At 37.6% G+C, this 15,397-nt stretch overlaps 1 protein-coding gene across 2 annotated transcripts in view; it reads right to left on the bottom strand.

Moving 5' to 3' along the window:
• Nucleotides 1-15,298, bottom strand: part of CENPP (centromere protein P) — a 121,927-nt gene extending 106,629 nt beyond the window's left edge. Inside the window, exons 1-6 of one of the 2 annotated variants that reach the window (XM_010718395.4) lie at nt 15,154-15,298; nt 13,317-13,471; nt 12,446-12,603; nt 11,985-12,073; nt 7,704-7,792; nt 749-809 (exon numbers count right to left, since the gene is read on the bottom strand). In XM_010718395.4, the coding sequence (XP_010716697.1) occupies nt 749-809; nt 7,704-7,792; nt 11,985-12,073; nt 12,446-12,603; nt 13,317-13,453 (534 nt within the window). In that variant the 5' untranslated portion in view covers nt 13,454-13,471; nt 15,154-15,298. Of the gene's footprint in view, nt 1-748; nt 846-7,703; nt 7,793-11,984; nt 12,074-12,445; nt 12,604-13,316; nt 13,472-15,153 lie in introns of both variants that reach the window. The other variant, XM_010718393.4, reaches the window with a different exon arrangement.
• Nucleotides 15,299-15,397: the final 99 nt, after the last annotated feature.

Genomic DNA, 15,397 nt, shown 5'->3' on the forward strand with positions numbered 1-15,397 from the left:
AACTGCTTGAGCTAAATAAAACTGAGCTATAGAACTAAAAAACAATTCAGCAGCTAATTACCCTCACATAATATCAACCATTCATCATATAAAATGTTCAGTCTTTGCAAGAGTGCAGTATTTTTTTTTATGTTGTGGGAGAGTTTCTTATCTTAAAACCAGTCCAAAGACAAAATAAACATGCCAAATAATGGTAACTTAAAACAAAATTTAAACAGTATTTTCCAGTTCAGAGGGAGGAATGTTTTATCTCCTGTTCAAGTCAAACATTTCAGAACTGGAAGTGCTTGTAGCCCAAACAGATGCTGTCTCACTTTTAAAAGAGACAGATGCAGTCCTTTGGAGCTAACACTTCAATGCCAAAGACCACAAGCGTTACTTCAACTTTTTCCTTTTGCCATTTTTTTTTTTCTGTTGTTGTTGCTGATCTTCAAAATGAAATTTAATAGTAATAAACAGCTGTCTTGCTCCTCCACAGAAAAGGCACTGATATACTTGTTTTCCTCCATGTATAAGAAACCCAACAATAGCATGGTAAAAACATGAATACCAAGCCAGGACATTGTCCCTTGAACACAAACATCTTGAGCTAATATTCTCTTCTCCTAAATGCACAAAATTAAGATTTCCAGACCAGTCTGAAGAGCACAAAGTTCACCTGCATTGCTTTTTTTTTTTTTTTTTTTTTTTTTTAAATCAACCACTTAAGAATCAGAATATTCACATAGAAAGGTTTGACAGACAGTACCTTGAAATGTAGGAAGGTGCATCTACGATGTTTACACCACTCAGCATAAGATGAAAAGCTCCTGAAAAACATCAAAAGATTTCCATGTTCTTCAGTGCTGCAAAAGAAAAATATATTGTTTATCCCAAACAGCACAAGAAGTATCAATTCTATAGCCTACAATTAGCTTCCTTAATATAAAAGTGCAGCATTTTGTAGAAGAAAAAAGAATCAAGCATTTCAAGCTTCTCCAAAAGGTAAGCAGCAACAGAATTAGGCCTATTTGTGAAATGTGATAAATTGGCAAAACAGTTCTCCAGTTGAGTCTTAATTTGACTTTAGGCTTGTTCATTAATATTCTTTGTCTTGAATAAATTTCCAAGTGCTCCACAGTAAAACAGGGATCTGCAAAACTGGTAAAATGAACCAAATTACATTTTGAGGCACTGAATAATCCTCTGACTTTTGTCCTACTCAACCAAATCTTGGAGTGAAATTTATTACCCGTCTCTGTCTATGTGCCATCCAATCTTTTCAAGATTAACCTTGAAACTACAGAAAGCAAGAAAGTCTTCTCATGAGACAATGCCTGACAAATGAGATCTAAAAAAAAAAATAACTTTTTAAATACAGTTACATCTTCATCCATCTTTCTTTAAGAAAGATGGTGATGTTCTCAGTAATCAATATAGTAAGGCTGGAGAGGAAAAGGACGATGCAAATGAATCCACAACTGAGAAATGGGCTGTGGAGATATCAGTGCCAGGCCCATTCTGTGCAGAAACTAATATCTCAGGATGGAGCTGAACTGATCCTTGCAGGTCTCTCCTCAGTATCTCCACAGCTTTAGACTCTCACATGATTTAGCAATTCATCTACATCTGGATACAACACAGTTTCATTCATTTGAACAATCCTACGCTTGCATTAAATAATTCTCTAGTGTTCTATAAAGACACCTTTCCTCAGTTTGCATAGAACCAGAAAGGATTCTGTTGTGCTTACAGTTTATATCATAAGACTGAAATGTAAATGCTACTTTGGCAAGGAAATATTTCAACAGCAATAGACTACGGGAAATATTAATTTTCACCTATAACACCACTGAAAAGGGAGGGGTCAGCAGTGGTCACAACAGTAGTCACACGAGGCAAGCCCAAGGAATTTTCAATACAAAAGACAAAGTGTAAGACAACAAAGGAAAAATTCCTATCATTTGGCTTTGCTGTTTTCAGAGTTACTGAATAATGTCAACTGCAAATATCCAAGTCCAATGATTCCACACTCACTATGAGATTTTTCCATTTCAGCTGACCACAGTTAACAACCAGAAGCAGCTTTTCTACTTCAGTGACTGGCACTAAAGTTACTTTTGTTATACACTGAACTGCTGTGTCCTCCAGAAGAACTATGTTAGTTTGAATGGCAACATTTTTAGTAAGACAACCTTACATTCCCTCTGAAATGGTCCATGAAGGCAGGCAAATGAAATCAGAAACATGCAAAAGTTAGCCTTGAAACAAACGGAACCAATTGCATTAAGAGACGTGAACGCTTAAGGTAGGTGCCATCAGAGAATGAGAGAGATCATCTAACCAGGAACATAAACAGACTTTATTCACCCTCTTTACTGTTTGCAACACAATGGAAGCAACCATTAGATCTGAGAAGCTATCTATCTATATATCTATATGCTTTAATCAGAAGAAGAAATATAATTCATCCACTTCACAGAGAATAATACGCAAGACAGACTAGAGAAAACAGATGGAGAGCTGGTATGGGGAAAGGAAGAGGAAGGAGATGCTTGATCTAGTTTAAAACTGTTTCCCTTGTCACTATCAGACCACCTAAGAAGTCACTTTCCCTCCTGTTTATGAGCTCCCTTCAAATACTGGGAGGCTGCACTGAGATCTCCCTGGGGTCTTCTCTTCTTCAGGCTGAAGAAGTCCAGCTCCCTCAGCCTGTCTTCACGAGATAGATGCTCCAGCCCTCTAAGCATTTTTGTGGTCTCCTCTGGGCCTGCTCCAACAGCTCCATGTCTCACTTGTGATGAGCCCAAGACTGAGCACAGTATCCCAGATGGAGCCTCACAAGGGTAGAGCAGAGTGGGACGCCTCCCTCCCTCACTCTGCCACTCCTCTCTTGATGCAGTCCAGGTTAATGTTGGCCTTCCAGGCTGCAAGTGCACACTACTGGCTCACATCCCTAGAAACCTTAAGTTCTCCTCCCAGTTCAGGGACTGCCCCAACCCAAGTGCAACACCTAGCCCTTGTTGAACCTCATAAGGTTCCTGTGGGCATATTCCCAAGCTCATTCAGGTCCTTGTGGATGGCATCTGTTCTTTCTGCTGTATCAGCTGCACCACTCAACTCAGCATCACCTGCAGACTTGCTGAGAGTATACTTGACAAGGATAATGAACAGCACCAGTCTCAATGCTGAGCCCTGGAGGATGCTACTCATCATCAGCATCCACCTGGACAGAGCCATTGGCAGCAACTCTGGCCACAGCCATCCAGCTGATTCCTCATGCACCTCATGCACCCTTCAAACCCCTCTCTTCCTAATATAAAGAAAAGGACGTAATGTAGGAACATATCAAAGACCTTGCAGAAATCCAGACTTCTAATACTTTGAAAATGTTAATGTCTTTCCTGTTTGAGATAAGCTATTCTTTTTTGGATGTTCAGAACAGGTGAGAGCCAAACTTGACTCCCTCAGCAGAATGGCTGCAAGATTATTACTGACTCACTTCAGCAGTTCAAGGAAGAACTTTGCCTCAGGTCCAGCTTTACTTAATGCATAGGAACTGCAACACATTACACAAACTGGAAAAAAAAAATAAATGGGATATTCATTCAGATTCTGAAAATGTAAAAGAAAAGCCAAACAAGTTTTATCCTAGCCTGGAAAGAACAACATCATTAAAGGAAATTACCCAAGTAGTCACAACTGCCAGCAAAACCAGGCCAAGACAAAAAACAAAAAACAACATGCTGGCAGCACAGGCTAAATTGAATCCCTGGAAGAAAGCAGACACATACTCATTTACAATAACTCTCTCTGTGTCCTGGACGGGATTTTTATTTTTAACCACAACTCAATCGTTTATACAAAGTCTGCACACAGTACAGTAAAATTCAAGACTTCAACAACTGCCCAAATCTCACTATCCAGCAAATGTGATTCTACACGGACAGCAGCAATGCGTATTTTAAGCCCACATACCTGGAAGGAAGGGATACAAACATTTGTAACAATTGACATACTTAAAATCTGTTTTTAAAAGTGATCACTTTGATGAGTAACCAATTTAATGCAGTTTCAAAGCATGTCACAAAGCTTGTGACATTGTTTCTACATGATGCTATTTGTTTTTTTAGGCAACATGGTAGATGGAAGTTCTCACAACTGGATCACCAAGTAGAGAAATACAGATTTTCATAACAAGATCAGACCAGTTGCATCAAACATTTTAAGAGGCATACAAAATGGTTTAGGTACCAAAAGGAAATTACAGTGTTGAAAGAAAGTAAGGACTTCTAATTCTTGCTTCCCGAGTTTGAAGCCCACTGGGCAACAGGGACCTCTCCATTTACTGTCTTCTGTTGAGTGAAAAAGATAATGCAGAATGCCATCCTCGTACCACCCAACTTCATCCCTGAACGACACTGGTGAATGGCAGTTAAAAAAAACACACCAAGAAAATAAATTGACATTGAAGTTCTTTGGGATAAAATAGAGAGCCAAAAAAGCTACATGTGAGCTGTATTTCAATGAACTTCCTAACAGCATTGATAGCATCACAAAAAAAAAAAAAAACAACGTGTTTAGAATAGGTAAATCCCCAATTAGCCAAAATTAGCTTCATTCCTAATGCTGAAGTCAATTCCCACAAATCCTAACACACTGAGAACACTTTCAGAATGAGGACTGCTCTGAAAGTAATGCCTCCTATGTTATTGTGCTGGCAGGATGGCAGCAGAGGTCAAACTTCCCCTCCAATATTCCGTGATGTGTTGTTGCCATAAGAGAGATGGCAGCAGAGGGGCAGTCTGAGAAAACAGTATCTGACGTGGAAGTGCATATGGAACAAATATGTGCCACTGAATTCTTCTGTGCAGAAAAAAACCGCATCCATTGGCATTTATCAGTGCTTACTGGACATTTATGGAGACCAAACAGAGGATGTGAGCCCAGTAGGTATTGCATTTCAGCAATGGTGACAGTGGGTCACCTCTGCTGCGCAGATTTTGACAACCATGGCATGCAGGCTCTTGTTCAGTAGTGCTGAAGGAAATGCAGAGCTAATGGTGGAGATTGCACTGAAAAACTGTGTTCTGTAGCTGAGAATTTGCTCTATCAAATAGTGTTGTGCTCTTCATATCTATTGTAGATTCTATGGAAATAGGAGCAACCTATATATAACAAGGTGGTGAGAAGTTAAAGCTTAAGCCTCTTTTTGGAACGAACTAAGAAATACAAACTGTCACTAAAAAAAAGTTAGTTATAAACAGAAAACATCAATCTCCAAAGCCAACATCACGTAAGAGAGAAGCTATCCAAAAACAGCAAATAGCATTTTCAGGCCCAGTGTTAACTATGCATCAGGTTAAAATCACACACCCTTTGCCCAAGCACCGTCTCCTTTTACAGTATAACATCAACAAAGTACAAAAGCATCTAAGAAGTTGCAACACTATTTAAGTGTTCAGTACACAAGACTTCTTGCACTGGGATATAAAACCAAGGAATTACTCTTACAGCTGTAGGAATAATTTATGCTTCACCTCACTTCCAAGATAGGAAGTCCATGCAGCATTTGACGTAATGCAGACCTTGCAGAAATCCTTCACTATTACTGTTAAATTTTATTAATTACTAAAACATATCAGCAGTTTTCCAACTGTCTATAAACTCCTCCTAAGTAGTCCACGCAATCATCCATCTCCCCTTACCTGTTAGGTTAGTTAAGTAATAAAAAGAAGAAATGCATAAGAGGATTTTTCTTGGATATTGCAGTTCTCAGTACTATAATAAAGTTTAACATGGGTTAGAACTTGTGCAAGGGGACTTGAGCAAAACTCAAAAATAGCAGCGTTGTGATTCTATCTATACAGACATTTTACTGTTACAGCATGTTTAAGGAAGAGTACACTTTTTAAAATAATATTGTATACCAACAGTACCTCATTGAAAATAAACTTAAATTTTCCTTCTTTTAAAAACATGTTGCTCAAGTGCTTTATTATTCTTGTTTTCTTCCAAAGCAGAATGGGCTTGGGAATTAGAACTGACTGCCAAGTTTTTAACTCCAGTGCTATTAAAGATCATGCATTATGAAAAATGTAACCAAAAAAACTTAGAATGGCTGAGAAGAAAAATTCAGGCCACCTGAGAAAATGCACTTGGCAAGGCTGGGCCATGGAGTGAAGGAAAAATGAGAAAAGTGATGGGGAGACTGAAAAAGAACAACACCAGATTCAGGTGGACAAGAACTGGAGGGAGAAAAAGGGAAGACAGGAATCAAAATCCTAAGAGTAACTGGGACACTGAAAAATAGAAGAGCTATCAGGGAAAATAAAGTCTGAAACTAGGCATGAAAAGAAGGGATTGGGAATTGGTAAGAACCTAGAAAGGGGATTGAGAAAACAAACCGTAAGGAACCATCACATCATCAGATTAAGCCAGTATAATGATGCATTGCTGTCTATAAGCAGACATTGCCAATATGAACTCCAGTCTAACAACACATTTCCTGCCTCAAATGAGTAATAAATGTAATGTATCAAAGCAGTAAGCTATATTTACACATTATCATTAATTTCTCTTTCAACCAATTGAGTACATTGGCATCATTTATCTTGCAGCATAATGAATTTATACACGAGAACAACAGATGATATATGCAAATGGAAGCTAAAGAGAAAGCAGAACTATTTGCTTTACTGATAAGCGTTGCCTTAACTCATATTACTCACAAACTTGTATTTACTATGAATGCTTGTGTAACATAGAAAAGGACAAGGATAGTGAAAAAACAGAGGCAAAACAGGAGTGCCTAAGCCAGGACGAAATGAAGCCTGAGGCTATTTCAATACATTAGTTTCTGGTATAACCATCAAATCCCACGACAACTACGCTGTCAAAAAATACACATGTAAAAACATAGTAATTTCCTTTTCTAAATCCTGCTTCTTGAGAGAAATCAACCACTATTTCTCCTCCTACCACTAACTGTAGTAGATTTAAATGGAAATTCAAACCTTGTAAACAAAACATTCAGCTGTGTCTGTGAACTAATTAAGCCTGAGGTAACTTAACAGACCTTTCTTCTTTCCCAGACACTTGCCTTCCCTCTGCATTCTCAAGTCTAAAAAGTAACACATTAAAGGACAAGATTAAGTTAGCTATGCAGTAATAATTAATAATTTAATTATAACATGGAGACTGGGATTGAGTGTGCCCTCAACAAGTTTAAAGCTGATGCTTCAGAGGGAAAGAATATCATTCAGAAAACCTCAACAAGCTTGAAAGGTGGGCCCATGCAAATCTCATGAGGTTCAACAAGGCCGAGAGTGAGGTCCTGCATCCATGTCAGAGCAATCTCAAATACCATCCTATGTACCAAAAGCTGATAAGTTCATGATGACATGAATGAAAACACAGTATCTGAGTTTATCTTGTTACCTATTTCTCTAAACCAAACAATTCCAACATCTAAAGCATATTACAACCCCAAACATGTTCCTGTTTGACATGAATTCCTTTAAGCCCTTTCAGGCCTTATGAACAATGTCCATTCCATCTTGTCTCCATAGGGATATGGACTCGTGATAGGAAGCATTAAGGTTGAGCTAACAGTACATTACCTCTCAAAGAAATTGCAAGCAGCTTTCATCAGAAAGCTGTATTGCCTCAGCACTGGATGTCTCATGCAATAACTTTTCTTAAACAAAAAAACTCCACATTACCTGGCCACAAACTTGCTTAATTCTGAGCACAGTCCAGATTCCACTACGATGCTGAGATCAGTAATAGCAGCAGACACATTCTCTTTGTTCTAGATTGGAGAAACAACAATGCAGTATTTTAGAAATTTCTCTAGAAAGAAATATAGAAACACATAAATAAAATATACCAAAATCTACGCTAATACTGCTACAGACAAAAACCTATAAAACAGTATTTTTAAGCTATGTCTTATTTCACAAAAATTTTTTTGCATTTCAACACATCAGCATTATCCAGGCAACAAAGAGTTTGAAGTAACATCTGAGCTGCACTGCACAGAGGATAGACATCTGTAAAAGATTCCTTTACAAGAACTTCATCTACTCCCTTCCGTGTCACTTAAACTGCAGATTCTTCTCATTTTTCAACACAACTCCTCCATCACATAAACCAGAAATCTCAAGTTTAATATCTCTTTTGGAAAACATCCTAATGCTAAAATCTAAAAATTCAGAAGTCCTTTTCCTGCTTGCATTCCTTCCATTTTACAACTTATTGTTTTGTCTCAAATTCTTGTCTCATTTTACAATAACACAATACTCAGGGATACATAATAAAATGTTCCCAAACTAAAATACCTAACAAACTAAGAAAACATCAAGAAAAGAAGATCATTCAGTAGAAACAAAACCATAGAAGAATTTAAATCTTTTTTTTCCTATAAATTCTTGAGCACATCAGAGGAATACACCAGATAACAGTGAAAGAAAAATAATACCTTGAAGACCATAGCAAATGTTTCACTTTATTATGGAGACTTTGTACTTTATTCTCAGTCACTACAGGGAAATAGCAACAGAGAAAACTAAAAGGAAAAACTGGAATCAAATGCAAACATCCCACAGCAATCCTTTGTACTGCCATAAGTAGAGGTAGAAAAAGCAAACCAAGATGCTACAAAGTTTAATGGATTGGGTAAGTAACACCAGGAAAAACCATTTTAAATTGAGAGCAAAAGGTTCAACACATGCATGGAGGAGCTAGTAGCAGTTATAAGCTAATATATTGTTGTCTAAAAAAACCTGCTTTTCCAGGCTAAGAACATCCGCTAAGATGCCATCGATGTCATCCCAGGGTCGCATAAAAGCATTTAAATGAAAACTCTCAAGAAGAAAGCAGTTTTTTTAATGATTGCTTTCTCAATTGCTTCAGATTTGTTCAGGCAGATTTTCAAGCTAATTGCACACGTCTGCTACTAACATCTAAAAACAGCAAGAAGAAAAGTAATAAATGAACGCTTTTACATTAAACTGCTTTATTTGTCTGCATTTTGACCTTGGTAAGCATCTACCTATGCACAAGAGTAAACAAACAGGAGTTTATCCTCTTGCACTCCAAGCTAGCAAAACATTAATCAGCTTTTCAATATGTTCTCTCCTAGTCTTATAGTGTATCAAAACTGAAGGATCAGCTAAGATGCAGAATATGTCAAGCAATGAGTAAACAGTACAGCATCAGCACAGACAACTTCAGCTACGGAAAGCTAGCCAGAGCGAATTCGCATCTACCTGTTGTCTTCATACAATTGTATTTTGGAAAACAGCTTTTTACATGCACGATTGTAATGCTATAATGTGACGGAAAGCACAGTAACAGTAGCACAGTTGCACAACCCTAGGCTACAGCAAATGAGAACAAGCCCAAATACAGCAGCCCTAGACATAAAAACAAAGGAAGAAAAGCTGGTTACCATTGCAAGGCCTCAAGTAGGCAGGGATCTCCAGAGAGATGCCCTCACCTCACTGTCAACCCTTAAATGAGGTATGGGAAGAGGTGGATCCTGCCTCCACCCCTTCCAGTCACTCAGGTGCATCGCATTGCATTGCATACACCTCAGCTCCCCTGGGTTTCTTGAGCCTTCCCACCAGGTGCTCCATCACTGATTCAAGCCATGACTGAGCATTTCCACTACAATGATATTGAACGTTATTTAAAAATCCAACTAGAGATGATTGCAAAAAACTTGTTACTGTATACCTATTGGTTTAATGATGCTACAGAGCTGAATTTTCTAATTTAACTACTAAATTAAACAGATCAAGTTGACAGTTTCAAGAAAATTCTTATCTTGTTGCATACCAATGCATCTGTTGTCTACTGATTATTTCTCCAAAAGCTCTTTTCTTCTGCTTCTCAAGATGGATGAAACTAGTTGCAATGCACCTTGCCCATGCTGATCTCCATAAGGTTATTTTATATTGAACTGTTAATGTTGTATCTTAAAGAACAGGGATAAATGCTTCTCTATTTTATATACAAGAAGCTTGAAACATAAAAATTCCAGCTAAGTTTCCAGGCCTTAGTAGTTTCACCTGAAGTCATAACTTTCCTGACAGCACTGGAAGCAGATTCTTGCACCCACAGAAGACCCATCAACATCACTATAGGATGACCCACACAATAAATTTAATCTGTGGCAACTAAGATAATACATCTCTACCTTTACATCACAGAAATAGCCCACTACAACTAGGCAAAATGTCTGTACGAAATTGCTAATGATCTAATGGTGAGCTATGCCCTTACATTGGAAAGAAATGTTAGAGAGAAATATTTTGATCACAAATTACAAACATGCATAATTTCAGAGTACAATATTTTAACTTGAATGTTAGAGCAAACCAAATTCTCTCAAAACCTACTTAAGTAGTTCTGACAAAATGATAATACAAAACTATACATTAGTAAAACAGTGGACCATATTTTATTTTACAACTGTGCCCAAGCCACTATGTTTGGATTTGTACAACATCTACAAGAAAATACTAAGCCTTTAAAACCATTCGGGTTCATATATAATCACAAAGATTATGCAAAGGAACAGAAATACCTCTGTTTGCAACCACACATGCACCTCTTGACTAGTGTAGCTAATACCATAAATAAAAGCCTAAACATATGTACTGTGGACAAAAAAAAACTAAGTGCTCTCCAATTGTGTCTGCTTGACTAATTAACAATTTTCCTGAACACAGCCACAACTCAAAGACATGAAAAAGCACAAAATGTTGGTGATACAAATTTGATTAAGTTAAGCTATATTTATATGCAATCTGTATTGTATTTTAAGTAGTAATCTACAGATATTGTGTACTTCATTTTTTTGCATGACCTAATCTTATTAAAATTATATATTTTTATCAACTAAAGGTTTGGTTTTTTTAATACAAACACACTCAGTTTTCTGTGTATCACATATCTACAAAGTGTAATTCTGTCAGCACTGGTTTTAGTGGTAAACAGGTGACTACTGCCATCTCGTGGTACAACGTATTTGAACCTCATGAATACACAGCAGTCAGATTAATCATCTGCGTTCCATTAACGTCAAATACCACCGAACACAAAGAATTTATCATTCCAAAGGACCACGCAAATGAGAAACATAATCAAGTCCCACGATTGATGCAGGTTATTTCCATGCCTAAAGCTAAATGCAGTTCTACACATCAATGCTATAGCAGTACTACAGGGACTCGAAGTTCTAAGCCTAATGCTGCAAAATAACTTCATTCAACTCAGCTCTTGAAATTCCATATCATGGAATCGCAGACAAGTAAGTAAATACTCATTTCCTAAAGTCATAGTGGCTTCTCTCAAGCTTATGAAGAGAAGCCACTTTTTTCACATAACAAACCAGTTTTCAATACCATCAGATCCAAACAGTCTATTTAAAGTCACTTTCAAAGTTGAGCTGAAAAATCAAGTTTTCCTGAGAAGAAAACTTCCCAATGCCAAAAAAAGTTTTTACAAACTCTTTCCCACTGCTCACCACTCTGAATTGTGTACTAATAGATTCTGACAAGAGCTTCTTTGCAAAAAGCATCACAATTGGTGTAACTTCTGTGCAGTCCCCATGATGAAATGGCAGTTCACACTAATGAAGTGAGTAGGAGTATAACCAAAGTAAAAAAGAAGCTCTTCTTGCTTTTAACGTTTCAGCTTTTCCTCTGTTCCCTCAAGAGATGTGGGGCTTGGAATTTTCCATTCTCCAGTTCAAGATACCAGATTATAGGAGAATGTGGTAAGTTTCATGACTGGATGTAGAACTTGAACTTTAGAGTTATTTTGCTTGGATGCACGTGGAATTCAAAAGCTGGGTCCATCTGTCATGGAGAGGCTTACATCAAGGAAACTCAGCCGTAATGATAAAACACCAGTTAAAACTGTAAGTATTAACTTTCGTTCATTTGAAGTTTTGCTTGTTTATTTATTTATTTTTAATATACATTAACTGTTACCTGCACTTCAAGAAGCTGGAATTCCAAACAAAAAGGCAAGGACTGGCAATTTCCTGATAATTTGTGCTTCCGAACTGTTCTATTTACAGCTGTTGTTAAAAAATAAAAATAATAAAAAAAGAAAGTTAGCAAAATATTTATAACTTTATTCAACTATTACTGTATTTCCTCCATTAGTCATGTTTAAAGTACCAAACTATTCCATCCGTCACAGAAATCATGAAGTTAAGTGAAACACGTTAAGAAAAGAACTACTAACTTCATAGGAGACTTTTGTTTTTCCACCTGATACAATACAGTACTTGCTCAGAAACTGTTTTCTCAATAAAGGCAGTTATTCTGAAATACAATGGAATTTTCTTTCTGTTAAGATTTGAAGTAGAATTACAACACGCACCTGCAAATGTAATCAACTGAAACGTGTTCAGCATAGCACCAGTAACAGCCACAAAAATGCTTACTTTTTTCTAATGTTTTCTTAGAATGACTTGTGATCTGAATACCAGTGAACTTCATCAAAAAGGAGAGATCTCTCTCTAGACTTTCAAGTTCAGCTTTCAGGTCCAATGGAGATGTATATCCCTTATATTCTCTCAGAAATTCCCTCTGGAATAATTTTCTAGAATTAAAAAAAATGAGAATAAGAAAAAATGTATAATAAATAAACAAACAAAAAACTCAAGAGATAAGAAAATGTTTTGTTAAATCAGTACAACAATATCATTAAATTAAAGGCATTTGTAATTTGTTCGAGTGCTTTCAGTCCAAGATCAGCTGTCAGAAATCTAATTTCAGTTAAGTTTCTAACCTGAAGGAATACTTTGTGTTCAATGTCAGGCAGACAGAGCCTTTATTTTAAGTTTTTGTATATAAGCACTCGGAGGAATATACAATAAAAGTGAGCTGTGATGCCTTTAGCAACCTGACATAGCTTATCTAGAGAATATACTTTCAGTATGGATATCAATTAAAAAATGAAAAGCTCCACTTCTATAGTGTATAGCTGTGACTAGCTATACAAGAACCCAGCTTTTTTTTTTTTTAAAGTAACATCTATGTGCACAACTTCGCATAGCCCACACGTAAACTGACATTAGTGCCTTTTTCAGAAAAAAAAAACCCAAAACAAAACACACTGTCACTAAAAAGAAATTAACTACTTATTATTTGTAATCTTCTATCACAATTGATCCATGTCCTAAACAAGATCTGTAACACGACGGCGCTGTAAAAATAAGCACAAGTCTCAATGTTGTAACATGCAGACAAAAGCATAACTGAAACAATTTTGATAAAGAAATGTCAATAATCCAATATGAGCAAAAGACATACGCTGACATCAGTACTTCTTCATCAGAAAAAAAGGTGGATTCCTGTTGGATATCTTCATATTTTTCAGACAACAGCTTAATTTCTTCTTCCAGTAACTGAATTTCATCTTCATAAACTTGATAAACACTGCTATCCATTTCTCACACTCCAAGATACTGGGTAAAAAATGAACACGTTAGGTCTCACCTCCCCCAAAAATGGATTAATTTCACAATTAAATTTACCCAAATAATTAATTTTAAAATACAAATATGGTAGTAGGCAGCATTTCTCCTGCCATAAAGTGAAACAATCCAATTGTATCTTACGCCTTTTGAAAATTAAAGAATATTTACCATTTTAAAATCTCCTGAGTAGCTCTGACAAATACAATGATTTACACTGCTGTAATTAATCAATTCTGTAGAATTAAGCAACACTGTTTGCTATGGAAGATTAAACTAACATGTGAGCCTTGATACTCAGCAACTAAATTCAGCAGGAATTCTGTCATCAGCCTGAAAACAGAACAAGGCTTCAGGACAAGCAGAACTCCAATCTTTATACAACAGTACTTTGGCATCAACATAATTCCTACTTAAACTCTAAAGAAACCCCATTAGAAAGCCACTGGTCTACAAGTAGATATTATCACGGGAGAAGCAGCAGCTTCTTCCATGCAACAATTCTGAATGTTACAGTGCTTCTTGTATAACGTGGTACCTTGTCCTGCTAACTGCAACATAGACAGAAAAACTTTGTTCCTAGCAAATATAGGAAGCTGTAAGATACCAGCAAGAATCTGACAAAGAACAAACCTCTGTCTTGAAATAAAAAAGTAAAAATGAATAACAATAAAGAATATTCTCCAAAATATATAACAATTTAGGGGAAAAAAATGGTTTTGTTGCATTAATTCCTTGAAAATAGAATTCACAGAGCCTAAATGTAAATCTTAGACCACTTGCAAGACATAAATCACAGTATAATTGTATGGTAACTGTTGAGTCCCAGCCTGAACCACTGATTGAGCACCTGGGGAAAGGACCCGGTCAGCCCTGGGAACACAGGTGAAGGGAATTTGGCCGGGAGACAGGAAGGGATGGGGCCTGGCTGCACCTCTCTTAGAGCTCATTGAAGGGCTGACCCCCACTGGGGAAGGATCTCTGGTTGAGGATCCTTTCCTTGTGGCACTTTCCTTATAAGCCTAGATCTTCAGAGATGGGTGAGCACTTCTTTCTAACACCTTTCCATTGTGTTGGTCCTTTTGTCATTACACCTCCTGTATCACCACTCTATTGCTTTGATCCTTCTGATTGCTACAGTAACCTACGGCTACAAAAGCCAAAAGAGGAAAGCAGTGTAGAAGGATTTCTTTGAGAATCCTGAACTGTGATTTTACCTCAGAAACCAGCTGTCAGTGACAGCACTCTGAGTTCTCAATGCAGCGCTGAGGGATGGAGCACAGCTGCTCTTAGCAAACACAAAAGCATTAACGAGCAAAAAGCAGTGGACAGGCACAAAGAATAGTCACTTTACCCGACTAAATCAAAAAGTAAATAAGGTTTTTAATTTAAATATTGGGACTAGAATGCCACGCTTAGACACAGCCCATGCAAAGGGCTGTGCAACTCAATCTTGATACATCAATTTACAAAGAAAACAAACCTGCTTTGTGCTGGACGAGAAACAGAAGTGAAAGAAAGTTAAAAAGTGGATTTTAGCACGTCTTAAGGTTGGGGTTTCGTCTGTTCGTTAAAAACTGGAATGCACCGAGGATCGCTAAGGCTGTAACCAACAGAACTTCTGGGAAAAGAAAAAACAACAAAACAACAGTTGCGATGGGCGAAAGCTTTACCTGAAGTCGTCAGCTGCTTACAGCAGAGGCACTGTCAGCTCACGTAGCGGGAGGCAGGGACGCGTTCAGCGGCCCCTCACAGCCGTCGCCGCTGCTTCGAAGTGCGCGCCCAGCAGCGCCCCGGGCGCTACCACTGCCGCTAGCAGAGCGGGGGGCACCGCTCAGCGCCGCTGCCCTGAGGAACCGGTGAGCAGCTCGAAGAACGCGTCCAAAGGCCGTTATTCGAGGTAGATAATAAAAGTGT

Source organism: Meleagris gallopavo, chromosome 14 (genome assembly GCF_905368555.1).
Source record: "Meleagris gallopavo chromosome 14, MGAL_WU_HG_1.1, whole genome shotgun sequence".
Lineage (NCBI taxonomy): Eukaryota > Metazoa > Chordata > Aves > Galliformes > Phasianidae > Meleagris > Meleagris gallopavo.